General features: G+C 41.7%; 1 protein-coding gene across 3 annotated transcripts; it reads left to right on the top strand.

Annotated features, from left to right (window-relative positions):
- Positions 1–27,610, top strand: LOC308504905 (uncharacterized protein). Of its 3 annotated transcripts, XM_081066411.1 has the most exons (7): positions 22–133; positions 2,334–2,445; positions 9,197–11,423; positions 12,641–12,755; positions 16,920–17,002; positions 22,934–22,992; positions 25,103–27,610. In XM_081066411.1, the coding sequence occupies exons 3-7, from the start codon at positions 9,197–9,199 to the stop codon at positions 25,280–25,282; spliced, it is 2,664 nt and encodes an 887-aa protein (XP_080922537.1). In that variant the 5' UTR covers positions 22–133; positions 2,334–2,445; the 3' UTR covers positions 25,283–27,610. The 3 variants fall into 3 exon arrangements, with proteins under 3 accessions (XP_080922539.1, XP_080922537.1, XP_080922538.1); XM_081066413.1 differs by lacking the exons at positions 22,934–22,992; positions 25,103–27,610 and adding an exon at positions 18,902–19,191 and having other exon boundaries at positions 1–133; positions 9,197–11,396; XM_081066412.1 differs by lacking the exons at positions 22,934–22,992; positions 25,103–27,610 and adding an exon at positions 18,902–19,185.
- The last annotated feature ends 258 nt before the right edge of the window (positions 27,611–27,868 follow it).

Here is a 27,868-nt window from a genome sequence, read left to right as displayed (position 1 = left end):
GGTTTCCATGGCGACGCGGTCGCGCCGCCAGCCGCGTCTGTCGGGCAGTGTCAGGTTCCCGCGGTCGGCCTGCCCCAGCGACCCGGGCCTGACGGAGAAGGGGGATTCTGGTCCAGGACAGTCAAGCGAAGAAGTAACTTTGTTATTATTATTCATTTGAGTGTTTCTTGTGCTCGTTTCTTATTAAAAAGAAGCTGTACGGGTTTTTTTGTTTGTTTGTTCCCGTTTGGAGGGTGGAAGGAAATACACGTAAATGTCTTTCTCGGTAGTACTTTTAGGTAACATTTTACCTTCAGAATCAAATGCTTGGGACAGACTTCTGGCTGAAAGAATCCATGATTCCTAGTTGCCTTAGCGATTTACTTTTGCACAGGCCTCCCGGAGTGCAGGAGGACACGCAGGTAGGTGGCTTCCATGCATTTGTGCCAGAAACCCGTCACACATAGGTGATTCCCTGACTGTGGACTTCCTATCCCTTACTTTCCGGGCCTTTCTTTTCAAGGACTGCTGCCTCAGCTGAACCAGATGGAGATCAGGTTCTCAGGAGGCCCAGGTGGACATGCAAAGACTGCTCCCAGAAGCATCTGGGCTGAGCTTGTCACTGAGAACCCCTCATTATTCTAATCAAGCAGCCCCAGCTCATTCTAATCAACTTCCCCTAGGAGAGGGTCACACCTCCTGGCAGTGCACTCCTGGGCATAGCCTCAAAAGGAGCTTTAAGGTACCTTGGTCCAGGGCCTGTTTCAGCTAGTTAGGTCCTACCCAGGGGGCGTTTAGTTTTTGTTTTTGATCATGGAGGCTGCTGGATGATCTCTGAGTCGGGGTGCTTCCTTGGGGCAGTTTGGCTGTTCAGGATGGCCAGAGGCTAAATGGAAGCTGGTTGGTATGTGGAGTGAATGCCCGCAGAGAAGTGGGGAGCATTTAGGAAAGGGTGTTGCTTTTACTTGTCACAGTAACCCAGTGGGGGCTCTACTGCTATCTCCAATTTACAGAAAAAAGGGAGATACAGAGAATTTCAGAAACTTGCCTAGTGGTGGAGCCTAGAATTAAACCCACACAGGGTCTGGCTTCGAAGCTCATACTGAGTACTCTGAATTTAGCTTCATTTTCTTTTGCTCTAATGGAGCTTTTATTCAAGCCCCACCCTTTCATTAATTTAAGCAAATTCATCCACTCATTTAACAGTGAACTGTTTCATTTCAGCCCTCATTTTCCCCTTTTCTCCGCCCAATATTCTCTGTAGTCCCTTGGGGCCAGAGATAACCACATCCATTTTGTTAAGTTCTGTATCTGGCACCCAGTAGGCTCCCAGGAAAGTTTGACAAATGAATAAAGAACAAAGAGAATGAGTACTTCAGAATTTTTACATTTATCATATAAATTAGGAGAAAGAAGCAACAGATTTATAATGAGCTCTCCTGGGCTGGGCCCCTAAGATATTTTACCCGCATTTATTCTTGCAGCATGAAATATGGAAGGAGTGTAATTCTCACTTTCCCCCCTCTTTTTATGAATGATGAAACTAAGGTTAAGACACACTTTTGTTGGAGCTGGAATTTAAACCCAGGATTGTTTGCCTGACTCCAAAATCTGTACTTTTCCTACATACCACGCTCTGTACTGGAACATCTAAAATGATGTAGTAGTGGTCAAGGGGAAGGTAAAGTTTCTTTTTTCTAAGTGAAAAATGAAAAGTGAAAATTTGATTGTAGATGTGTTACTCTTTAGCCAGTCAACAAGCCCATGCCCACGAGGAGAGAGAAAGCCTATGAATAATAGCAAAGTGCAGCGGCTGGGAGAGAACTCCTCATTTAGAGGACACTGTTTTTTCACTTGGGGCCTGGCTTAGGGTATCCAGAAACTACTTTAAAATAGGGGCTGGGAAAACTAGAAACATTTTATCTGTAGGCTTGCCTGAGATGTAATTGCAGACTGCTTTGTTATTTTACACTAAGAAGGTATTGTGTGAGCACCAGAAACAGAACAATGAAGTCTGTTGGATTTGAGGGGAGAAGGTTTACTGTGGAATATGTAGGATTTTTTAAAGCCTGTGTTGTGTTTCCTAGTTTATCTTCCTAGAAAAAGAATCTCTTTTGCATTGTAATCATTTACCGGAGACCATTGGTGCTTTGGATTTAGGTAAAAGATAATGTCTGCTTCTAGTCTGTAACTGATACACTCTCCTAGTTCTCCCAGCCCTTAATTTAATGTAGTTAATTAACACTCTTGTTTTCTTTTCTGCCATTGGGTTACCATTTTTCTTTATTCCCCCTGATGTCTCTCTCAGTGTCGCTAGGTTTGTACTAACCATCCCCTTCCGCTCTGCCTCCTAGGGCTGTAAGGGGTGACAGTTAAGCTACCCTGTTGGCTGCCCTGGAGAAAACCAGCGTCTTGTTATGCCTGTAGGTGGCATGTGCAGACTGCAGTCTGAGGAGGGCCTGGGAGGTAAGGCTTAATTCTTGGAAGCTTTTAGTGGGTTGCAAGAAAAGATAGTGAAACAATGAAGCACTGAGGTCTAAAAACTCTCTTGGCATTCAACAAGGAATAAGATAATAGACTCATTAAGCAAACATCTGTTTATCTATAAGCACTGACACTGCCAGTTCTGTACCATACTCTTAAGTAGTTGTAAACCATAATTTCAAAACTTTTTTTTTCTATTTAGATTCAGATGTTTTCTTTTCCATGGGCAGGTCAGTCTATTTGTGTTTAAATTAATCACCTGTCAATTTGGGATCTCAAAATACAACTTGAGCAATGCATTGGTTATGTCAATGCAGAGCCAACTAAATAATTAAAAGTAAAAGATAATATTCAAGACTTAATAGCAAGAATTCTGGAACCAGTAGGCTTGGGCTGGAATTCAGGCTCTCCCCCCAATAAGCTGTGTGACCTTGGTCAAGTTACTTAGCCTCTCTGTGTCTCCGTTTTCAAAATATTAAGTGCTATGTGTTAGCAATTATTGTTATTGTTACTTTTATTACATGGTTGTCCATGTATTGCGCACACACACACACACACACACACACACACACAGCAAGGGTTTATTTAGTTTTTTCTATTAGTTACTGGTTTCTGGATTTCTGAGGCCATTAGCATACAACTTCCTGACAATGGGTCTTTGTGCTGTCATTGTTTATAGTAAGTAAACTGTACAAAAAGCACTGGGTTTCCAAAAGCCATGATTCCCTTGAATCCCTTGGCAGCTTATTGCCTGTGGGCATAGTTGCGGTCCTACTCTTTCTGGATTTGAGTGTCTATCTTTAACAAGCGCACAGTTGCACAGTTGTACACAATTGGCTTAGAAAAAAGCCAAGGCGGCTTTACCCCACTGTGGCCCTAATGACACCCTAATCTGCATCATGACAAAAGTAACGTCAATTCAAGGCAATGTGAAATTTAATTAGAAATGGGTAAAAATTTGAGATCACAAATGCCTTATTGACTAATTTCCACAGTCCCAGTATCTCACTCCTTGATGAGTTAGTCCAGTGCCGCCAGGCCTGTTGGGGCCAGCCTAGAAGGAAAGGTTCTTGACTTCAAAAGTGAATTGAGAGAAGTCAGGAAATGAGGGAGAGAGCCTTTCCATTCTTAGGTTTTGCTCGAGTGTGAATGCCAGGCTCTTGAGGAGTTTTAATTGTTGCTGAGAATTGTTGCCAGTTTAATATACCAGGGGAATCATGGCCACCTTTCCCTTGCGTTGGCCGATCAGTTATTTATGGAGCATCTTCTATAAGAATAAAAATATTCTTGGTGCTCCAGAGAACACTGTCACGGCATACGATATGTGCCCTAAAGAAACTTGTACCCTAATCAGATAGACTAGCTGTGGCTACCTTAAAACATCATTTAAGTCAAGGAAACACTAGGGACTGTACCAGATTGAAGGAGACCAAAGAGACATGACAATTAAATGCAACATGTGAATCAGAATGGAATCCTTTTGTTAGAAAGGACATTATTGGGGGCAGTTGGTGATCATTGAATAGGGTCTAAGGATAAGACAGTCATAGTGTATTAATATTACGTTCCTGCTTTGCTGGATGTATTGTAAGTTATGAAAGAGACTGTCCTTGTTAATAGAAAACCTAATGTATTCAGAGGTGATGGAGTATCATGTTAGCAACTTACTCTCAAGGGAAACAAGTTCTTTGTAGTTAGTATAACCAACTACTGTGTTGTGCCTGGGACAGTCCCAAGTTTAGCATTGACAGCCCTGAATTTGGGAAACACCACAGCCCCTGGCAAGTGGGGACGGTCGGTCACCCTGTTTTTACTATACCTGAAACTATCCTGTAAAATTGAGTTATTTCAAAATAAATGTTTTGGTAAAACATGAGATAATTCAAGTAATAATTCAAGTGACTAATATAAGCATGGCTAAAGAACAATGCGTGATTAGTTTCCAAGCAATGGTATAGACAGTAAATGGTATAGTGTCAGAAGAAGTGACCACGTGATCTGGAACTGTCAGAGATGGGCGATGATACTAATAAGGGATGACAGGGCTGCTTCCATCTGAGAACTAACTCCTGCCAGTACTCAGCACCCACCCTGTCGTACTGTGGAGCCTGGGCTCTCGTCCTGGCTGTGCCAGTCTCAATCTGGCTGACCCTGAACAGTTACTTAGTCATTCCATGCCTTAGTCTCCTCATCTGCAAAATAAGAATGTTGTATAGTGAATTTTGAGTGTTTTCATCAGCAAGAGAACCTTGACTTAAGGGCAGTCTCAACATCTGTGCTGTAATGGAACAGCTCTAGTCGAAGTGTGTGAAAGGCTTCCAGTCCTGCTGTCTCCACGGCCTCTCCCAAGCCCCCCATCCTGCCCTCTGTCTTCCTTGCAACCCTGGAGCTCTGTAGAATGCAGAGTGAAAGGCACTAATTTTATTATTTATAATCACCTCCTTTTCTTTTTTTTCACCTTACATAGTTACCATTTTGTGTGCGTGAGGATTAAGAAGACTTATGATCTACTTTCTTAGCAAATTTCAAGTAGACAGTACAATATTAACTATAGTCACCATACCATACATTAGATCTCCAGAATGTATTCATCTTATAACTGGAAGTCTCTACCTTTTGAGCAACATCTCCCCATTTCACTCCCTTCCAGCGCCTGGCAACCACCATTCTATACTCTGTTTCTGTGAGTTTGACTTTTTAAAAGTCTACATATAAGTGCGATCATACAGTATTTGTCTTTCTATGTCTGGATTATTTCAGTGAACATTATATCTTTTAGGCTTTCTCATCTATTCATCTGTTGGAACTCAGCTTGTTTCAATAACAGCAATGAGCAGGGGGTGCAGATACCTTTTTTTTATTTTATTGGGGGAAAGGGAACAGGACTTTATTGGGGAACAGTGTGTACTTCCGGGACTTTTTTCCAAGTCAAGTTGTTGTCCTTTCAGTCTTAGCTGTGGAGGGTGCCATTCAGCTTCAAGTTGTTGTCCTTTCAGTCTTAATTGTGGAGGGCGCAGCTCAGCTCCAGGCCAGTTGCCGTTGCTAGTTGCAGGGGACACAGCACAAGGGAGTCGAGCCAGCAACCTTGTGGTTGAGAGAACGCGCTCCAACCGAGCCTTGTGGTTAAGAGCCCACTGGCCCTTGTGGGAATTGAACCGGCAGCCTTCAGAGTTAGGAGCACGGAGCTCTAACCGCCTGAGCCACTGGGCCAGCCTCAGATATCTTTTTGAGATACTGATTTCATTTCCTTTGGATAGATACTCAGAAGTGGGATTGCTGGAACTGATGGAAGTTCTATTTTTATTTTTTCAAGAAGCAACAATCAACAAAATGAAATGGTAACCTATGGAATGAGAGAAAGTATTTGCTGACCATATGTTTGATAAGGGATTACTATCCAAAAGATGAGGGAACTCATATGAGCCAATAGCAAAAACAAAACAAAATAAATAATACCCGATTAAAAATGGGCAGAATATCTGAACAGACATTTCTCTAAGGAAGGCATACCATGGCCAAAGGGTATATGAAAAGGTGCTCAGCATCACTAAGTATGAGGGATGTGCATATCCAAACCACAGTGAGATATCACCTGACGCTTGGATAGGGTGGCTCTGATGAAGAAACAGAAGATCCGTGCCAGGTGGTGCGGGATAGAGGGAACACTCGTACACTGTTGGTGGAACGTAAATTGGTGCAGCCACTCTGGAAAATAGTCTGGAGGTTCCTTTGCCTTCTAAGATGGACGGCTCTCTTTCCCCTAGAAAATTCTATGATGCAAATATCTGTTACTTCCAGGGCAGACATAGACTCTTCAGAAATTATTTGTCAAAGTGCATAAATACATGTTTAAGAGAAAGTGTCCATTTAGTGTTATTTAGTATCAGCATTATTTGTATAGCATAATTTATTGTCCTTTAGTAACAGCTAGGAATGCATTTATTGATAGGATTGATTTCCTATTGGGCACAGAGTTAAATGCAGCTTGAGGACACTACATGGGTCAGAGAAGGAAGAGGGTAGAGATTAAGTCTAAGTCAATGAAACATGACTTTTTGAATATAAGGTCCTGCTTTCAACCTGAAAAGTTTTCTCTAAAAACAATACGACAGTCATTGTACTTTTGGTAGAGTGATTAAGAAAATATACAATGTCAAAATACTGAGTTCAGAAGTCATTTTTATGTGAATATGTTTTTTTTTTTATGAATTGCAGTATCATTTGTTTATTATTCAGGAAATTCTCACATAAGCTCACATAAAGATTCTACAACTTCTTGCAGTAACTGTGACCCCACCCCAGTGGTCTGCAGCCTTCTGCCTGGGCACAGATACTTCCGGCTAAATCTCTCTCATCTGGAAACCTCCACACATGCTGTTCCTCCTGCATGAAACATTCTTCCCTTCCTTCTCTTGACTGGGCTAACTTGGGACCGCCTTCAGGTCTCAGCTGAGGTATCAGCTCTTTAGAAGTCTGTTGACGTGCCCTTCTGATGGCACCCCGGCCTCCTGAGCTCCTAGGATCACATGCCACACAGCACCATTTGCTCATCTAACAGGAAGAATGTTTATTGATAATCCTCTGCCCCAAGTGGTCCCTGGAAATGGACTTGGTTCCAGTCACCTGAGGGACCTGTAAGCAAATAAGCTCAAAGGAACTGCAGCACAGCCTGATTTCCCCATGTAAAAGAGGTTTGAGAAGCTAGGGCAGTATTCTGCACAGGAATTGTGGAGAGACAAGGAGAAACCCCTACGGATTGGAATCAGACGTACTTCATGTTGTACAGGGGTTTATGAAGTTGTACACTCTGGGTTAGATAGCCTACCACTTCTAGGCAATCAGAAAGCCCAATGCAAACTTCTGAGTACTTGATGTGCCTAGATTTTTTTCAGTAGAAAAAAATAGAGGGCCAAGTTCAGTGTACTGTCTGGCATGGGGCCAAACTAGAATCACCAGGCATGTTCAAGGAAGCAGCCATATGTCAGAGATCTGTTTGTTCATCTGTCCCCTGCTCTAGACTCAAAACATCTAAGCTCCATGCATTGTTCCTCCTGTGCAAACCACATAGTAGCTTCTCAAAGTGGCTGAATTAAGAACTTTTGTTGTAGATCAGAACGTGGAGTAGATATCAAATGTTTTAAGTAACACTTTTGAAATTGGAACCATTTTAACAAGGTCAAATAGGCACTTAAAAAAAATCAAGTGGTGTCTGGGACACACACTCTTTCGTTTATTTCAGTGAACATTATGTCCTCTAGGTTTTCTTATCTATTCATCTGTTGGAATTTAGCTTGTTTCAATATCAGCAATGAGCAGGGGGGTGCAGATATCTTTTTGAGATACTGATTTCATTTCCTTTGGATAGATACCCTTCCTTCCTTCCTTCCCAGTGGCCCCTTCAAAATGTCTTGGTTCTCATGAAGCCCTTGCAGGAAGGGTGGTCCTGCCCCCAGAGTGGAGAGCTCTTAACCACTGAGCGCCTTAGGTGGTACCAGAAGTCACATTTCAGTACTTGTGATTCACAATAAAGTAAGAGAAAGAGGCATGAATTTGGGATGAAAAGGTCTGACTTCCATTCTTGGCTTGGCAGGTGTAATTCTGTCTCTGGACAAATCTCTGATTTGAACCTCGCCACATCTGAACCGCTCTGAGGATCACTGCAAAGATCAAAGGAGAGAACAAATGGAACTTGGCCAAACATAAATCTCTATAGTTATTAGTGTCAGGCATATTTGCATTCATTACTTTATTTATTCATACAGAAATTTCCTGGGGCTAACCATGGAAGGCAAAAATGCTGAAGAACTCTGTGTACAGAAGAATAATGTTTTGAAGGGTATTATATATATATATATATATATATATATATATATATATATATATATATATATATATATATTAGTAGTTATCAAATTACTGGAGGTGCCTCAAGGGAGACCTCAGTGAATCTGTCAGAGGAGGGAGGAAAAAGGAGAAGTTGTGTTTTTCACAAAACTTGCCTTAGATTAAGAATAAAGGGCTCTACTGATTTATTTATTTATGTTAAGTGCAGGTTTGTCAGGAGTCCAGTTTTGGTTGGTAGCACATTTGATCGATAGGTGAACTTGAAGTCACTTCCTGGCTTTTACGTTAGATTTGGAGCCTTTCTGTCTGTTTTCATCGTCTGTTTCTCCCCGCCTTGATCTGGATTGGCAGGGTAGTTAGGGAGGATAAATTGGTTTGAGATGGTTGTACTGAGTGGACTAAAGAAATTTTCTTATCCTCTTTCTCCATCTTTCCCCTTTTAGATTTTCTTCTTTTTGTTCTTTTAAAATTCTTATGGCATTTATAAAAATCAAAGTAATTGATGTACTTGGTAAAAAGGAAAAAAAACACTAGTAGAAACATCTTGAAATAACCAAACTACCTTTATTTAAGGAATCATTTTCTATTTCCTATTCACTTAATTGGCATAGATCTCCTGCAAAAGACAACGTTAATCTTTCTCATTCCATGACTGAGATCCAAAGGATGAATAAATGTGATAAAATACTAATGGTGAAATTTTTCTTAGTTTCTCTTAATACGTTAGCTGCCTTGCTCTTGTATTTACAAAGCTGCTTCAAGTGTTTGTCAAAATGTTAGTTGGGTTGTAGGATGTTAGTGGATATAGTATTGTCACGTAGATAGAGGAACCATTGATGGGTTTTTTTGTGTGTGTTTTTTTTTAATGTCTCTGACTTTTTATTTGCAGATGGATCCCTTAATCCCCACACTGACTGGACAATCTTTGTGGAATGAGGCTGACACTCCTCGAACCCATGACCTAAAGCACTTACGGGCCAAGCGTGTGGCTTACTATGAAAGCATTGGAATCATCAAGGGTGATGATTCCAGAAATGATGGACAACCAGTGTTGACAACTTCCCAAGACACCAACATGAATTCCTCAGAAAATCAAACCTTCAGGCTGAGAAGCCCTCAGATGTCACCGCATTATTTAGCAGTTGGAAAGAAACCCACGCTGCAGGAAACGTCCAAAGTGGCTCCCATGGAAGCTGAGCAGTGTCAGGACCACAGGCCCCAGGAGGGACCTGGGAGAGAGAGCTTCCCTACAGTACTGGACCTCCATCTGTTGGATGATGATTTGGTCCCTGAGACACAGAAGTTGCGACATGTTATAAATTGGGCCCAGAAGTTCTTGACCAATCCTCTAGAAGAGCATGGGTTGAAGAGTCCCACAGCTTCCCTAGGGCGCCCCCAGGCTAACCTTTGTCAAGGTTCAAAGGCTCTAGAAAGTAAGAGAAATACCCCTCTGAGTTCATCTGCTTCTCCACCCCTCCTCAGAGAGGACCAGTCCAGCACACGAACAGACATTCATTGCTATTCTTTAAGCCCCCAGAATAACTTGTCAGAAATGGACTTGTCTTCAGAATTTCTAAGTTCCTTCCAGAAAGAAGGTTTTCAAGGCAGTCAGTCTTGTGGGTGGCAAGGAACTACGGTTAGGAAAGACGGGGAAGGAGGAGCTTCCGGATGTCCTCCTGAGAGGCTTCCACAGGAAGATTATGGGCAACAAACGTATCAGAGAGCAGGAGATAGTGGTATTCAGACCCCCAACAAGGATGAGATGTTTCCTAAGAGGCTGGGGGCTCAGCCACACTTCAGACATACTTCTGAAGAAAGGAATGTTTTAGAGGAAGCCAGTCAGAGCCCCCCCAGAAATAGTTACTTCTGGACTCCACTGACAGACAGCTCAGAGGAGGAGCGTTCAGATGAACCTGGGGAAAGCAAAGGGACACTTCGAAGAGGTGTTCTAGGCAGGAAGTGTAGAGGGTATTCAGGAACTGCCTTGTCTCCCATAAGTGACGGCAGCACAATACTGTCGAAAACTACAATGCGAAGTGGTATTTCCTCCCTTGGGGACACACCCCTGGAGGGTGAAGTCAGGGAGGATTGCACAGGAGCACTGGAGTCCCCGGTGGGGACCCCCAAGGGTGTCACAGGGGAATTCAAGGCTGACAGCTCCAAAGGTGAAGGCCCCATCCGGAGACTGCCTGGGGGTCAACAAACAACCCCCAGTGGCAGCTCTAATCAAAGAAGAAAGGAATCAGAAAATGTGGGGTTTACTTTGTGGTCCCTTCAAACTGATATTAAGCATAAAAATGAATGGAAACATGCTATCAAGGAAAGCATGGGAAAGACTATCATGGGGAAACTGCCAAGAGGTGGTCCTAACAGAAGTGTACAGAGTTCTGCTAAAAGCAGCCCTCTTGTGATAACACAGAGGCAATTTGACGTAACACCTCCTGAAAGTTCTGTGACCCCTGAAATTACCAGCCTCTCACTGAATGTGTCAGAGGGCCCCTTGGAGAATGCTGCGTTTCGTTTACATTCGAGCACCAGTGTGTCCCGTGGACCCACGGCAGATGCACACGGCACACGCAGCAGCACTTGGTGTGACCAGTTGCCGCCACCTGAGATGGATGGCAGATCAGTACAGACACCCCAAGTGCTCACCATGCAAACCATTCATAAGCAAAAGGAAAAGACACTTTCTTCAAGTCGTCTTATTTCCAGAGATATTTCCAAAACTGGTTTGAAGAGATCCTTCCCCCTCCAGGATGCTGGCACTAACCTTTCCTGGAGGGATGAGCCACCACATAAACCAGAGCAAGGAGCCAGTGTACTGGAGACATATTTCCATTACTTGCAAATGCTGAACGAGATCAGAGGTCTCTCTTCAGAAGAGAGGAACTCTTCTTTGCCTCTCCTGGGGCCCAGACTGTCTGAATCAGAGTCAGCAATCTCATCTCCAGAAGGAAAAGGCACGTCTAAAGGGGCCAGCCTCCGGGAGACGAAGGAGCGGGCAAATGGGTGTGAGAGTGGTATGGCTGTGGAAGCTGGGACGGGCACCTGTCCCCGAGGACAGGGCTGTGTGGAAGAGACAACTCCAGGTGGGGCCAGTGTGTGGAAACCTCAAGGTAACTGTGGTATGAAACCAAAGCTGGGAAAAGAGTCTCACGAGTAGCAGATTCCCTGGCACTTGTGCAACATGTCAGATGGCCACTGGGGATGAGACACAGACTCCTACATGTATTGCCTCTTAGCTTCATTTTCCATAAATATAAAATGGGGATGGTCTTAGTTTCTTTGGGCTGCTATAACAAAAATACTATAAATTGGGTGGCTAAACAACATTTATTTCTCACAGTGCTGAAGGCTGGAAGCCCAAGATCAAGGGCTGACCGATCTAGTTCCTGGTTCACAGTTTGTTTTTCACTGTGTTTTTTCACATCATGGAAACAGAGAGGGGAAACAAGCTCTCTCACGACTCTTGTAAGGGCACTGAATCCCATCATGTGGGCTGCACCCTCATGACCTTATGTAATTCTAATCATCTTCCAAAGGCCCCACCTCCTAATACCATCACATCAGGAAGAAGGGTTTCAACGTAAGAATTTTGGAGGGGACCCAAACATTCAGGCCAAGACAGGAAAAATTTTCAGAGTAAAGTATAAACCGTAAGATACTATGCAAATATTACTTTAATTTTGGCAGATCAAAAGCCATTAGCTAATTAACAGTAATCTTAGAAAGTAATTATTCTGAAAGATACATGCTATAGCATTCTTCTGGTTGAATACATATTTCTCTCAGGAGGTTGCATTTTCCATGAGCATGATGATTCTATTCATTTTGCTGTCTAGTAGTTTGTGTGGAAATAAGCATTTTATGCCTTTCATCTAAAATACATTTTAATAACCAAGCATTAGAAAATACAATCTTCCTCTCCAAGTTGAGTGCTGTGTAGGTAGAAAATGATTAATGCATTTTCATTTCGTAGAATAAGCTCAGGTTAGGAATTTAAAACTTCTTGATAGATCTTTGTGCAAAAATTTTTTCTTATTTGAATTCATTTTCTCTCTTTTTTTGGAACTAGGTTATATGATTTGTTATAAACAATAGGAAAATATAACATTCTCAAGCTATTTTGAGATACAGTACAAATGGTAAAGGACAATACTTACGCAAGTATGCTTATAATAAACGATTTGGGAAGCTCAGTGGCATGCCTCTATCAGTGCAGATATCAGAGTATATCTGCAAAATAAAATCTATTTACACAGTAAAATCCATGTGCAAAATGAAATCTATCTGAAACATGAAGGATTTGCAACTTTTTATTTTCTCCTTTTAGGGCAGTTATGTTCTGCTACCCCTGAAATGACATCCAAAATGACCGGCTGTGGGGGATACCGGAAAATGTCTAGTTCTGCATGTTCATCTCATAAACATGGAGACGTGAAGCTAAGGTTTGACTATTTTGTTTTGTCACATACTATTAATATTTTAAATAGCTACGTATCAACATTGGCAATCTTCTGAGAAATTAGTAAATCTAGTTTATGCAATGTGGCAAAATCAATTATGCACTGAAGGTCTACCATGGGGTTCTGGGATGTGGTGCATTTCACTCTTTTCACCTCTTTCCTGAACTGGCTTATCGATGCTTGAAATAGTCACAGGTCTGACAATCAGAGGAGAGAGATATTGCTGTATATATTCATGCATTTAAGAGTGAGAGCATTTGAAATAGAATGCAAACCATTTGATAAATAGAACGGAAGAGAACACAAACCAAGCATGAAATTGCACCAAGTAATTTTCTCTATTTACATACTAAGTAGAGCTAGATCTTCAGGAGGAAACTAATTTGTTGTTAGGAATGGAGAAGTAGAAAAAAAATCCCATTAATATTTACAGCTAGCCCAACTTCAACTACCATATTGGTTCACATGAAAATAAATGTTATATTCTGAATACATTTCTCCCAATTCTGCTTTTTAAAAATTGTGAAATTGCGCCAGATTCCTTAAGGCATTGCCTCCAGAATCCAATTAGTATTTGGGGTATCCCCATTAGCAAGACCTCTGCAAAGAGAATATACAAGCTCAGACATTCTCTACTTTCGAGGCCCAATTCAAAATTATGTCAGCAAAATACAGTCATAGGAGGACACTCTCCTCCCTGCTAAGAATCCTAGCTGGGCTGTTACTTGGCATTTTGCTGTGTCTTTTTGGTGCACAGCCTGCGGTTGAATGAAGTGGGCTCTGTGTAGAACTTCATTCTACACACAAGACCGGGACATGAGGGCAGTTGCCCTCCCATGAACAGCCAGCTAGATAAGGCAGGTGTTCTTCCCCAGCTTCTCCCAAACCTGTGTCATTTGCTGGAGTGAAAGGCCTTCTAGGAAGAGGACGGTTATTTTTCCATCAAAAGTCTATGAGTAGCTGCATTTATCCTGTTAGTACTTGGCATCCAACTCATTCCAGATTGTGAAAACTTTTAAGTGGAAGGTCTCAGAGTGTAAGGCCCAACAGAAAAAGGATGCCCTTGATTCCTTGGACCCACTTCTGGAGCAAAGTCAACTGGAGGTCATGACCAGAGTGTCTCCTTCAACCCCCCCCCCCCCATTGCCTTAGTAACCATGAGAAACTTCTAGCTTTTTTCACATTTCAGAGAACAACAACAGAGGGCTTGACTTAACTAATTCTTGTAACAAACTTTTTGAGACCCTATTCTGAGTAGACACTGTGTTAGGCACTGAGGACACAGCAATGAGCCAAACAAACAAAAATGTTTCTTCTTTCATAAAGTTTCAATTCCAGTGGAGCAAGACAGGAAATAAAACACACAAGTAGATGAGCGAACCATGAAATATAGCAGATGGTGATAGGTGTTTTAGAGGAAAATAAAGCAGCAAAGGGGGATAGAGAGTGTTGGAGGGGCTGTGATTTTAAATATGGTGGCTAGGAGTGTCTGACTGGATGAAAATTGAATAAAGAACTCAGGGGAGGCTCTGGGGAAGGAGCTGAATGGGGTCAACTAGCAAGTGCACAGGCCCTAACTGGGAGCCTTCTTATTTATATGTGTGTGTGTGTGTGTGTGTGTGTGTGTGTGTATCTCTTTGGAAGAGATATGTGTGTAGGTACGTGTCTGTGCACATTTTACATGTGTGTGTGGATATGTGTCTGTGCACATCTGTAACAAATGAACACAAATGCGATCATTAATAAGCATCCTGTCTCCTATTTTCTTAAATTTATGTATAGTTGGTATACAATCTTACATTGGTTATGTTAGTTTGAAGTGTATAATGTAGTGATGCAATATTTCTATACCTTACAATATGATCACCCCACTAATTCTATAATAGTAATCATCTTTTCTACTTTGTTACTTAAGCAGGACTTAGAGGCCTTTCCACACGAATGCACAGATCAGTCTCATCGTTGGCGGCCTCCTCCTGTGCCACGTGGTGCATGTGCTGTGTGTAGTTAACCAGTTCCCCACGAACATACGAGGCTGCAGCCAGTTCACAGTTGGCCCTGTCCGAGAACCTGAGAGGCATTTTCTCTACCTGTTGCCCGTATTGGCCGTATGGTTGATGCTCAGCCTCTCTCCATGCTCTTTTCTTTCCTTTTCTCTTTCAGTTCAGGAAAGACCCGTCCACTTTCGCTCCAGTGTCTGAGTCCTCAATAGTGACAGCTCTTGCTGACAGATGTCCTGTCAGTGCCTTGTTTGCTCACTGAGTTAGCTGTGGAAAGGAACTCTGTGTAAGAGGATTCCTAAATGTATTGTGTTGGCATGGCACAGACAGTTGTGGTGTCACAGACATTCTTGTGCTTCATGTCTCCCAAAGTCTGTACAGTCTACCTTCTGTATCCAGGGGTTTACCGTCTGTGGATGGAAAATATTTGAAAACAAAAAAGTTACATTGTTGCTGATGTGTATTAACTATGTAGTTAGGCCTATAATGGTTGTGTCCCTACAAGTACAGACTTTTTTTTTTCTTGTCATTATTCCCTAAACAATACAGCATAACAACTATTTACATAGCATTTATAGTAGGTGGTATAAGTAATCTAGAGAAGATTTAAAGCCTACAGGAGGATGTGTGTGCATTATTTGCCAATACTGTGCCATTTTATAGAAGAGACTTGAGTATCTGAGGATTTTGGTATCTACGGGGGTCCTGGAACCAGTCCTCTGCTGATACCCCCGGAACTGAACGGCCTCAGCCGCGCTGAACATGACGGTCTCATTCTGGCCTCTAGTGGATGCTGCTGTTTCCACATGCAGGCTAATTATGCTGGTTTAGCAATCCCTGCTACAAACACACTGTGAAAAACATCTTTTCAAAGGTCAAGTGCTTTTCCTCTGCCTTCCAAATATGTAACTCATTTGTTTCCTGACCTAAAATCCTGCATTGTATCTTTTTTTCTCCTGTACAAGATCTTGGAAATATTTAGGCAATTAATAACCAAAGTGATTTGAGATGAATGCATTCCTTTTGACATTTCTAACATTTTGTGTAGTTCTTTGTATGCAGGGGTGGCTTTTATGGCAGTCACTCTTCTCTTTGCTTATTTCATTGTCTAAATACTTAAGGTTTTAATTTGTTTCTCTAGTTAAATGTTTTCTCAACGTTTATCCCTTTCCCCATTTATTTATAACTTTTTAAATTGTATGATAGCAGAAAGCTACTCTTTCTGCCTTTTCTCATCCTTTTTGGCTTTGTTTTTCTTTTCAACAAAGTATAACACTACTTACATAGAATTTACATTGTATTAGGTAGCATAAGTAACCATTTCTGCTTGCTCAGGAGCATGCAGTGCCCTGAGCACGTGTAATAGAAGTGTCCTCTGTGAGTGGCTTGCTGAGCCGGAAGGTCAGGTCGCTTTATTTTCCAGACCCATTAAATGAGCTCATTCTGCCTGAAATGTTGGGCTGAAGTGAATGGTGGGTGGTAAATGCTGAAAGGAACCTGACTTCCAGTAATTGGCATCCTTATTTCTATGTGGCACTGCTTTAGTCCAATGGGTTAATGAAATGGGGCTACTCTCTGGGGTCTGCCATCACGGCAGCTGGCAGGGGGGTTCATCCACACGTAAGAATATGCAGAGTGGAATGAAAGGCAGTGAATTATGCATAAGGAAAGCTTTCCTTATTCACTAAAATGGGCAGGACATTTGATATTCTTATTTTTTAGACAGTAGAGAGGAAGGGGTTGAAGTCTGTTGAGTTGTTTTTACCTAAGTTGTATGTTAGGTTGTTTGTTTCCTTTGAACATAAGTGTTATGTAGTCATAGATTTCAGGTGGCTCCATATTTCCAAATTACATATGTCTTTGGGTAATTTAGCATGGGTCACATTATTTGGGGAATCCTGATGTTACATATTAAAGGAATGGTGAACTGTGGTCACTTAACTAGTAAACAAAATGGTCCAAGAAGTCGTTTTGTTCTGGGGGCATCTCTTAGACCAAAGAGATTTTGTGAGCTGGATGTGACTGCAATGACATTGAGGAGATAATACGCATGAACTTCCAAACGACGCTTTTCTCTGATATGCACATGTAAGGTAGTGCTGTCATCAAGCAATTACGTTGTTCCCCTGTGCTTTTATTGCCATAGATCTCAAAGCATTTCAAGACCAAACTCAGCGGAAGCAGAGGAGGGAACCTCTACTGGGACTTATCCCTGTGCTTATGCTCTTGGTAGGTAGCCAAGTCATTAATATGCCAAGTGGTCAAATCTGCCAGATGGAAATGAAGAGAGAACAGTTTCATGTGCCAGACCTAATTAAGATTGAAAAACCAAGAGGAGCTGATAAGCAGGGGTGAAGAAAGGGAACCTAGGTCCGTGACTCTCCAACTGCTAGCCTGTTAACATCATTTTTGGGGAATCACTCATAAAAATCTATGGTTTCAAGGATAATTTTTAAAACTTTCCTCCAAAACTTCCTTATTAGAGAATTATCATTGAATGCCACTAGCATCATTTTTTATACTATACATGTAGGCTCAATCCCAGTAGCTCTTTGTGATGATGGACCAACGTGCTCATCAGAACCTCAGCAAAGACCTCTCTCCAGGTTGGTCTTTCTGTGTGTCTCGTGAGCTGCGTTTACATGATAAGGAGGCCAGGCTTCATGAAGAGGTAAAGTGACTGCTATGACCAGGGGCTATGCTGCCCCTCGGGAGAGTGCCGCCTTCCAGAGCCTTCCATTGTGTTCAGAGTTGTCAGCGCTGACAGCCTTCACGGAAGGCCAGCTTGCCCTTCTTGTTTAGAGAACCATTTTTTCATTAAAGGAGCAGCACTAGATAGAGAATTTTCATCAATCCAAGAGCTGGGTAAAGATTTAATTGACCTGATGAGGGTGGATTTCTACAGTTAGCGTCTTGCCCTCTGAGTTGCTATAAAGACTGATTTGCATGTATCACCACCTGAAGTGAACTCCCACGGGGGTGTTGGAGATTCAGGGAGGCAACAATTAAAACCTCTTTCTTCCCTTCCCAATTAAGGGATAAGAGTCAGAGAGATTACAATGTTGGCTTTATAATGCAGGGCTGAGTTATGAGTTCATGTTGGCTTTGGACTCACGAGACACAAATAGGTTTTCATCTCATATTATGTTTAGGGGGCTTTATAGAAAGATACAATGAGGGAGATACAGCAAGCACAGTGTCTTCATCTTAACAAGTGAAGGGCTGGCTCTTTTTACCCTGTTTCCCACATGAGGTATGTAAGGCTGCCATGGGCTTGAATGAGAGGCAAGGTGTGTGCACTCAGCTGGACACACAGACGTCATCGTTCTTCTTCCCCATTAATGTTTCATATCATTCTGGTCATGCAGGCCCACACCTACATGCCAATCCAGGTGCAGAGTCACTCAACAGAGGGGGGAAGACAGTCCCCATTTATCTTAACTGCCATTTCTAAGGTAGTTCAGAGGAGGAGGGCAGGTTGTTTGTTGGCCCAGTGTTAACACTTGTCTTGCCATTACTAATTTAACATGTATCCAGTGAAATGCCTGATCCTCTCCACCCCAAGCTGCTCCTCTCACAGCCTCCCATATCTTGGTCAAGTCCAACGCCACCTGCCAGTTGTGCAGACCAAAAACCTTGGGCTAACCCATGGCTCCTTCTTTCTTCCAAGTGCCACACCTACTGCCACCACCCCTGCCCAGGCCACCATCCCATTGTTGGCTTGCTAGGTAGTCCCAGACTCTTCTGACAGAGTCAGACAGCTGACCTCTGCCCCTGCCCATGTGTCAGGACTTTGGAAAGAAAGGGCCCTGAAGGGGTTGAGCAGACTTCCTTTTTTGAAAATCACCAAGCAATAATTCCCTCTTCTGGGGTGAGTGATGGGTGGGAGACAGGGCGGGGAAATTACTTAAAGTGAAGTCCCACCACATACAAGCAAAAAGCCCCTGACACGTCAACTGTGATTTAGTAAGAAGATGCTGGTGGACCAAGTGCATGCCCCAGAGCAGGCCTCCAGCAGAGGGCAAAGCCTGTCATTCCTAGTTGCAGTGCGATCTCTGAGTGCAAAACACTGATGGTGAAACAACCAGTGCACGGATCTTGCTTTCTGATACCATTCTCTCGTAATAGGAACCAGTCTCCTTGGAGAAATGACTGATTCTAGGACCAGTACAAGGAATATACTACAGGGAATCCCGTGGAGTACTAGAAGTAAGGAATTGCTCGAAAAACAAAAGGATGGGGCATGTCTTGTGTCTTCCAGGACACAAGAGCCGCCTGGAAGAGCTGACCAAAGCTGGAGTAATTTGAGCAACAAAATAATTGGGTTATAACTGAAAGTATAAAATAAACATCTGTGAGTCCATGTTGATATAAATGGATGAAGCAATAAATAAATGGAGAAGAGAGAAAATTTCCTTAAAGAATTCCAAATAATTTATGTATTAATTATTAACTTATATAATGAGGATGTGGAACTTGTTAAAGAACAAAATTCATCTGAGTACATTTGAAGATCTAATTGGCTTTATTAAGTGATTCATGAATCATGCAGCATCCCATCTAGCAGCTAGAAGAGTGCTGAGAGGGGCTGTACAAAATGGAAGGTTTTTATAAGAAGAAGGGTGGGACAAGGGAGCTATTAGCAAAAGAAAAGAAAAGATTATTTTTAGGCCAGAACAGCATCTTTTTGGGGGGAGGCACTCAGCAAGGGTTTTATCATACAACTGCGTTTTCTTCCTGTGGGGGATGGAGAGGGCCCATGTGACAGGTGACCTTCCCAGTGCTTGACCAGAAAATTCCAGACTGGTTGATCAAAATTACGTTTCTGGTGAAGGTAGAAACTCTGATTAGGTCATGGGCTTTAGTACAAGTGATACCATTTTAGGCCTCTGGTTTTCTGTTTAATGGCTCCATAATTTGCATATGGGTTATATTTAGTGGCTTATTAGGAGTATGGAAAGGAGAAAAAAGAACCTTCCAGGGGAGAAACCTGGCAAGCACTACCTCAGACCAGTGGTCAAGGCCACATCGACAATGACAAGTCATGCTAACAGCACACAGCCCATGACGTATAAGCAGGGCACTACACCTCTGTAGCCATCTTCTCCCAAACCCATAAACCCCATCTAACCACAAGAAAAACATCAGACAGATGCAAATCAAAGAGTACCCTACAAAATGCCTGACCAGTACACCTCAGAATTGTCAAGGTCCTGAAAAACAAGGAAAGTCTGAGAAACTACCTCAGGTGAGAGGATCCTAAGGGAACACAATGACTGAATGTAACGCGGTATCCTGGATGGGATACTGGAACAGAAAAATGAAGTTAGTGGAAAAACTACGAAAACGTGAATAAAGTGTGGAGTTTTTAAATAGTAATTTTCCAGAGTTGGTTTCTTGGGTATTGACAAAAATACCATGGTGATGTAAGATGTTGACAGGCAAAACAGAGTGACGGGTATTCCGGAACTCTCTGTACTACCTTTGAAGTTTTTCTGTATGTGTAAAACTATTCTAAAATGGCAGTTTATTTTAAAACTGTTATGCAGAATTAGTAAGCATTTCCACTTGTAGCCTATCTAAGTCCATACAGCCTAGAACTTCAGTGGCTGATCCAACATTAATTCTTGGAAGAGCTCCGTTGGATGTGATTGAACAGCCTGCTGAAAAATGCCTTTTATGTCATTAGGGTTTAGTGTAATTGTTTCACCTGTTTATGCAAATGCTCTATCCTTAGACCCTGCTGGTTGATCTTCAGCCATTTATTACCTAATTTACATTATCTTTTTTTTTTTTTTTAGATATATATGGTTCTTGTCTCAGTTGTCACATTCACTACCATAAGGAAACATCTATTTAGGTTTTAATATCTAACTCCATATGTATGAGGCCATTTAGAGGGAGGAAATTATTGTTTACTGGCTGTTTATTGTTTCCTACGTACCACGCACTGCTGTTAGGTGCTGTTTCATTCAATCCAAATTATGCAGAGGGTTTGCATTCTGCCTACCCCAGGAATGGATTTTTCTCTCTAGGACTCATTGAAATGATTAAAATTACTGTTATCCTGATTTTTTGTATAAAATTCCGTTCATTATAGTGAGGCTGGAGAAGAGATATTCTATGGGGTGAGTGTCCACAGTACTTTACTTTTCTCTGATCTTACATAACTGTAGCTGGTTACATTTTACTCTTCGTTCTCTCTCCTCTTTCATCACATGGCTGTGTGTCTGTTTTTCCCCCCTGCGGGTCTGGCTGCGGAGTGTGATTCTAGTTCAAGCATGTCGGCAGGCAGGGCAGGGACCTGGCCCTAGGGCTGCTCCCCGCCAGCATGGGAGTGCAGTCTGATGGGCAAGCACCTGGTTTTTGGCACTTCTTATCTATGCGTTTTCTGGTGTTGCCCACTACTCCTGTTGTGCTTATATTGAAACCAAGGCTCCCTATGACTTTGATTAAATTTAGTTTTAAATCCTAACTCTAGAAGCCATATCTCTCTCTATATATACCTCTATACCTCTGGACCTTTGGCAGGCTCAAGATAAAATCTTGACCTAAGTTATGTTTCAGCTCCTGAGCCTTAAGGTGGAATGAACCCCTGGTTACTTTCCATGAGACCAGACATAGGGAGGCTGAGAAAGACCTCAGAACTGTCCTCAAGACCTAAAGAAATGATTTATTACCCTTGCTTCACCTCCAGCCAGTCAGCTCCCAGCACAACCCCATTCCCCCTCAACCCATGGTGTTGGTGTCTTGATTTTACACAATATAAACTATAACCTACACACCGTCAGGGAGTCAGTTTTTTAGAGCATAAGCTCCCCATCTCCATATAGGACATTTCAATATTAAACTATTTTTTCTTTCTATACTGCAAACTCCTGTTCATGCATGTCTTTGGGCCAGTGTGTGCAGGCAGGTGGACTCAAGGAAAAACATTGGGGTTCCAGTAACAGTATCACAGAAGCAAGGAATACCAGCAGCTCTGCACAGCAAGCACATTCCTTATTCTGTACTTGAAATCTGGAGGAGGCCAGGCATAGGGGTGGATGTGTTCATGTAACTTTTGGAGCTTGTAACTGGTTTCTCACTAGAATCCTGGCCACACCGGTCAATGCACATTCTTAAGGTTTTTCAACAGTAAAGCCATCTGTATGAGAAATAATAATAAAACAGTTTGAATTTCAACATGATGTTACTATTTCTCTCTGTGATAAAATTGTACTCGTCATTGCTTCCGTTAACCTGGAGCCATGAGCTTTACTTCCTCCTGAGGTGGTCAGCAGTCTTTATCACTGTTGTTATTATATAACTAGATTTTTTTTCTTAATTTTTAAATTTTGGAATAATTTTATATTTACAGAAAAGTTGCAAAGATAGTATAGAGTTCCCATATGCCACCATTCATCCAATTTTCCCTAGTGTTAATATCTCCAAATAATGTTTTAATCCAAGCCATTGCAAAACAAAACATTTTTTTTTGACACGGGGGATGGTGAGGCAGGTGGGAGGAAGGGGACAGGAATTTGATACTTGAAGTCAGCAATTCAAAGGAAAAGAATGGTCAAACTTAAGTGTTTTAAACATTGAGGGCTTCTGTTTACTCCAAGGAACAGTGTGTACGGGCCTGACATAATCCCAGACCACATGGTTCTTTTCCACAGATTCCAAGTGTTTAAAAAGTAATGGCTGAAAATTGTGACCAAGCTGTGCTGTACAATTGTTCAGATGAAATGAGGGAATTCACCTGGTGGCTTTCCTGTTGTCATTACCTGATATTCTTTTATTCTTAGTATGTCAAGAAGTAATAAAGGGGTAGCTGTGAAGTGAAAGGGGCTATTTCTGCAGGGGATTCTGATTCGTGCCTGCCAGTTAACCAGCCTGTAGTAGGAAAATATAATCAAAGTAAGATGTCCTCTGTCTGAAGAAAGGCCAACATCTTTTCTGGAATGTTTGTTAACAAATTGGTTTTCCTGGTGAATGAAAGTTCAAAACCCACGGACTTGTCACAACTTCCAGGCCAGGCTTTCCTGTCTCTGAATTGAGTGTGGTTACTTACAGCCTTGAGATTGTGGGGGCATTTGCTCATTAGACTAGAGGGATATGTCACTGTTTAGTTTCCTCTGATGGGTCTAATGTGCTAAATTTCTTTTCTTCTTCTAGGATCTGTTGAACAATTCTTTTGCAAGAATATGGCTCAAGATGTGGAGAGAGAAAATGAGGTACATGGGCCATGCACTGTGTGAATAATCAACATGTTAGTCTCATTGTTACTTAATTTTGAATAATCCCAGTGTTTCCAAATGGGAAAAACCTTGCTTGAATAGGAAGCTCCCTAAGTGATTAGATGAGCATGGATCTTGATGGATGGGAGAAGCTGATGAGTTCCTGCAATATGATTTTTCCTAAAGCCAGGTGAGGATTTGAGAGTTTTTTCCCCCAGTACTCATTCCGTTAGCAGAATTATGGCAACTGGAGTGAAAATGTCTTTACAGGGGATTATTGGTGATTATGTACATTAATAAGTGATTTAATGCAGGTGGGAACCTTGGCGAACAGCCAGGCCTCTTCCAGGTGTTCCTGTTTTCTTTTTTAGGCATCTTTTAAAAAAGAAACAAACATGCAATGATGTCCTTAAGCAGCAAGATACAAAGTGCAGCATTCACAGAATAAAAATATTGAGTGCTGTTAAATCCATAATCCTAAGTAAAATGAAAGGCTGAGAATGTGAAACTGATCCTCAAAGACCTGATGTATCACATAAATGAGGGGCAAGCTCATCTAAGGACCAGTGTTTTTCTTTTGTGTGTAGGTGGATGCCCACTGATCCCTTAGAATCAAACAGATAATTTACAGTTCATTTTTGTGATTTAAAAATATATTTTAGCATAATTTAGTCATTTAATAATACAGTGTACTTGTCACACTGTTTTAAAGAGCATGTTTTCCCTGGGGCTTATATCGTGCATGTAGTTCAGATGCAAATATTTCAGTAACAGGGACAACAAATTATCAGTGTAGAACTATTTACAGCCTTTCTGGCTTCTTGAATCCAAGCAATTTGTGTTGATCATTGGAATATTGTCGGAAAAGTGCTGCAGAATTGGAGGAAGCCAAATAAGCCACTCAGGTTTTATACTGGAAAGGAATAAAACGAATAAAAAGAGGAGCTAATCTAGAAAGGCGGTGGGGTGGGATTAGACTGGGTGGGGAGGACATTTTAGGGGAGCTTAGAGAGAGCCAGTACGGTCTACAGGGCCATGCAACAGAGTGAAGAAGTTTGAAAGAGAAACAGGGAAGGAGGCGTTTAAGACATTTTATCAGAACTGGGTCTTTGATAATTTTAGAAAGACTCCAGTCAATATTTGAGTTGCTGCTTAAATTACTTTTGATGGTTAACTTGATGTTTATTTGAATGAGAAACACCGGGGCAGGCTCTAGAAGAGACATAATTACATTTTTGCTACATTAGCGTATAGCCTTCTAGGTTTGAAGTGAGATGCTCAGATGTATTCAAGAATTAAGACAAGGGTACCAGTTTATCACATATGCCTTTTCTATGGAATGTGCAAGATTGTAAAGTGCGCGACACTAAGACATGAAACATGGTCATTCTCTGAGTTATTCTGAAAGCCAGAAGAGCGTCATGCTGAAATTGGGATTACAGCTTTTCAGAGATAATGTGGTTTCGGACTAGATGTTGCAGGTGGAGATCCAGTCCTATGGGATATCATGAGGGATCGCCAAAATGCAAAAGTCTGAAAAACGTCCTAATAGAAGTCTCATCAGGGAAGTAGATTTTCATCCAACCTCAATAGTAACCAAATTTCTCAAGAAACATGGAAGGGGCAAGAAGGCTGGTGACAAAGACGCTTTGTCCAGTCTTCTTTCTAGCACCAGCACCTGAGGCCACAGCATGTAATGTGGACTGGGCTGTGGCTGTGGGATTGTGGTCAAACAGGGAACCACAGAATCATGGTTGGGTGCCTCTGCCAGCCACCATTGCTATTTCTGGATAGAAGCTCCTGAGCAGTGGTTAGCCAATGTCAGTGAGACACTGACATTTGTAGTGAACTTAGAGGGGTTTGAAAAATCTTCTGTTAGGTTTGTCTGTTGATGTTTTCCATTTTGGTTTCCCAACTTTGGGATGTAGCTTCTGTTGTGGACAAGCTGGGTTGAGGTTGGTAGAAGGAAAGAAAAGAGATACCTGGTCTCTGTGTAGTATATGCATTTTCCGCAAATGCAGTGTGTTTTTCTTTTATTTTCAATATGTGTGACCTTTCCTCTCTGCACTAGCTTTTTACTTACCCATTGTTTCCTGTTCCATTCCAGGAGCACAAAAGAGATTCTGATATCTCACAGTGGCTACTCCTGCCTGATGAAATATGGATTTGTGTATTTTCCCTTCTGTCGCACAAGGAGCTTGCTCGAGTTGCACAAGTGTGTCGCCACTTCTATCGGCTAGCAAGTGATGAAAGCCTCTGTAAGCAGGCAAATCAATATTTGAAATGAACGGGCTATAATTAGGAAGAAAATGTCCATGTGACTTAATCAAGTTTGCTTTGCAATTTTTCCCTTGTCTACGGGAAGTCCTTTGGAAAGTACATTACACTTTCCTGGCCATTATGTTGGTTATGCATTTGGTCATCCATCCATCCAAACTATAAACCAGGTCGTATGGGGATAATGAGGAGAATGAGACATTGGCCCTACCCTCAAAGTACTTCTGTTAGATCAGGGAGACAGATCTACAGCCAACTAAGTCGTCGTCGTCATCATTATCATCACTTATTGAGTGCTTTCTATATGCCAGACAATATACTGTTTCATGTTACTTTATCTCATTTATTTCTCCCAACAATAATATCAATCAGAACTTTTTCATCTCCATCTTGGTGATGAAGGAAGTCAATCTTGGAGGAGTTAAATAATGTGCATACAATCTCATGGCTAATAGATGCTAGAGTCTGTTGTTGAGCTGCAGTACTGCTATGCTGCAGGTGAAAAGCAAAGTATTGGGTAGCCGTGGGAGGAGGGAGTAATCCAGGAGGAGGGAGCATTTATGACAAGTTTTGAAGAATGAGTAGTATTTTCAAAGGTGGAGAAATGGAAGTTAGAGGGAAGAAAGGCATTCTGAAGAGGCTGAATAGCAAGAAGATAGCAAAAATGGCATTACATCAGTTAAGGATTACGTTAGGATACTGGTTATAGAAACCTGAAACAACAGTGGCTTAAAGTAGCAAGGGTTTTATTTTTATTTTCATATGGCATGAAATCCACCGGTAAGTTGCACAGGACTGATTTAATTGTTCAGTGATATCATTCAAGGAGGCAGGTTCCTTCTCTATTTTTGTTCTATCATCCTTAAGTCATGGCTTCTGATTTGAAGATCACTTTATGGCTATAAGATGGCTGCTGGAGCTCCAACCGTCATATCATAGTTCCAGAAAGGAAAAAAATATATATATATAGGGAAGAGCAAAAGGGTAAGTGAGTAAGCCCCACTTAAATGTTTTTTTTCTTAAAACCCATCCAATGACATGTTATATCCTATCGACCACCTCTTTATAAGGTAGAGTAGGAAAGGCAGGGATTTGATGTGGGTATATTGTCTTCAACAATATTATGGGGATTCTGTTAGGAAGAAGAGCATGGGTATTCGAGAGGTAATTTGCAGTACTTGCTATAGGCAAGAAGTGTGAGCACATGGCATGCAAAACGTGGAATTCAGAATATGTATGGAGGAGGCTGGGGTCAAGCCATGGAGTGAGTCCCCAACATGCGATACTGAGCTGAGATTTTATCCTCTAGGCAATAGGGAACATGCTGCTCAAAAGCCTTTGAGCAGGGTGTGACAGTTTCAGAAAGATCAATCTGGAACCAATGTGAAACAAGCGTTACACAGAAAACTCTGTAAGTAGGAAGAAACCCCCTCAAAATTGGAGTCTGGGGTGTACCTCAGGCAGGAGACGAGGATGGCAGAGAGCTAATATTGGGTGTGGAGACGAGGGGATGCACCCCGGAGATCTTCTGCAAGTAGAATCAACAGGGTCGCTGTTTGGAAGGAGGGGATTGGGTGTTCACCTGTGATTGACATTTCTGGTCCGAGCGACAGGGAGAAGGCAGTGGCTTCCCTGTATTCATTCCATCCTTGGAGAAGCAGTGCTCAATAATACATTGAGAATGAATCCCAGCAGCCTAGCTCTGTGATTTCACAGTCAGGCATACGTGTTTAACAATGGCCAGGGCATTAGTGAGGAAGGAGTTCCCTAATTTGGCTCACTTGGCTTTGTTGGTAAGTTTTTTCTCTAGGCAGCAGGAAAATCATAGAATTCCCAAAACCAAGAGTCTGTAAACTTTCGCCCACTGGCCAAATTTAGAAGCCACCTGCTTTTGTAAATATATATATATTTTTTCCCTGAACGCAGTCAAGCCCATTTGTTCACATGTTGCCTATGGCTGCTTACTTGCTACAGTGACAGAGTTGAGTAGTTGCCACAAAGACCTGTGCCCCACAAAGCCTCACATATTTGCTATTTAAAGTTTCTTTAAAACTTTTAAAGAAACCGTTTTCTGGCTCCTGAAGAAAACATTAGACTCTACCTGATTTCTCTTCTTCCACATAGTTTCTATGGAGGGAGAATACTGTGGATCCTTTTGCTCCTGGCCCGAGATTTAGGGGCTTAATGAATACTTTTTATAATGTTTACATTTCTTGAAAAACAATTAAAAAAATAAACATCGAACTAAACAAAAATAAAACAAAAAATGTTGTATTTGCCTACTCATCAAGGTGATTATGTAAATTTTGTGGCTATAATAACATATTAGAAATTAATTACAAGCCCTGACAGACTTTTGTTTTACATTTAATATATATTTGTTATTGCAATCTCATGTGTAAATACAGAGTCCTCAAATTTAAAATTTTTTCCAGTGGAGCAATTAAAGCAAACCCCGTACTTATTTGTGGCTAACCTTAATTAAAAGTCATTCTAAGGTTATGATTTGAGGTGTCATGCATTTCAACACTGTGATAAATGTTTAGATGGAGGTTGGAAACAGAATAACTATTCTGTGGGGTGAATAATTTTTTCA

Source organism: Rhinolophus hipposideros (assembly GCF_964194185.1).
Source record: "Rhinolophus hipposideros genome assembly, chromosome: 11".
Lineage (NCBI taxonomy): Eukaryota > Metazoa > Chordata > Mammalia > Chiroptera > Rhinolophidae > Rhinolophus > Rhinolophus hipposideros.
This window is presented reverse-complemented; position numbering and strand designations above follow the sequence as displayed.

Excerpts from the sequence above, each read along its gene's own strand:
- LOC308504905 (XM_081066411.1), top strand. The coding sequence starts at position 9,197 with ATGGATCCCTTAATCCCCACACTGACTGGACAATCTTTGTGGAATGAG. Across the intron at positions 12,756-16,919 it reads CATGGAGACGTGAAGCTAAG|ATCTCAAAGCATTTCAAGAC; the intron begins GTTTGACTATTT and ends TTATTGCCATAG. Across the intron at positions 17,003-22,933 it reads TCCCTGTGCTTATGCTCTTG|GATCTGTTGAACAATTCTTT; the intron begins GTAGGTAGCCAA and ends TTCTTCTTCTAG.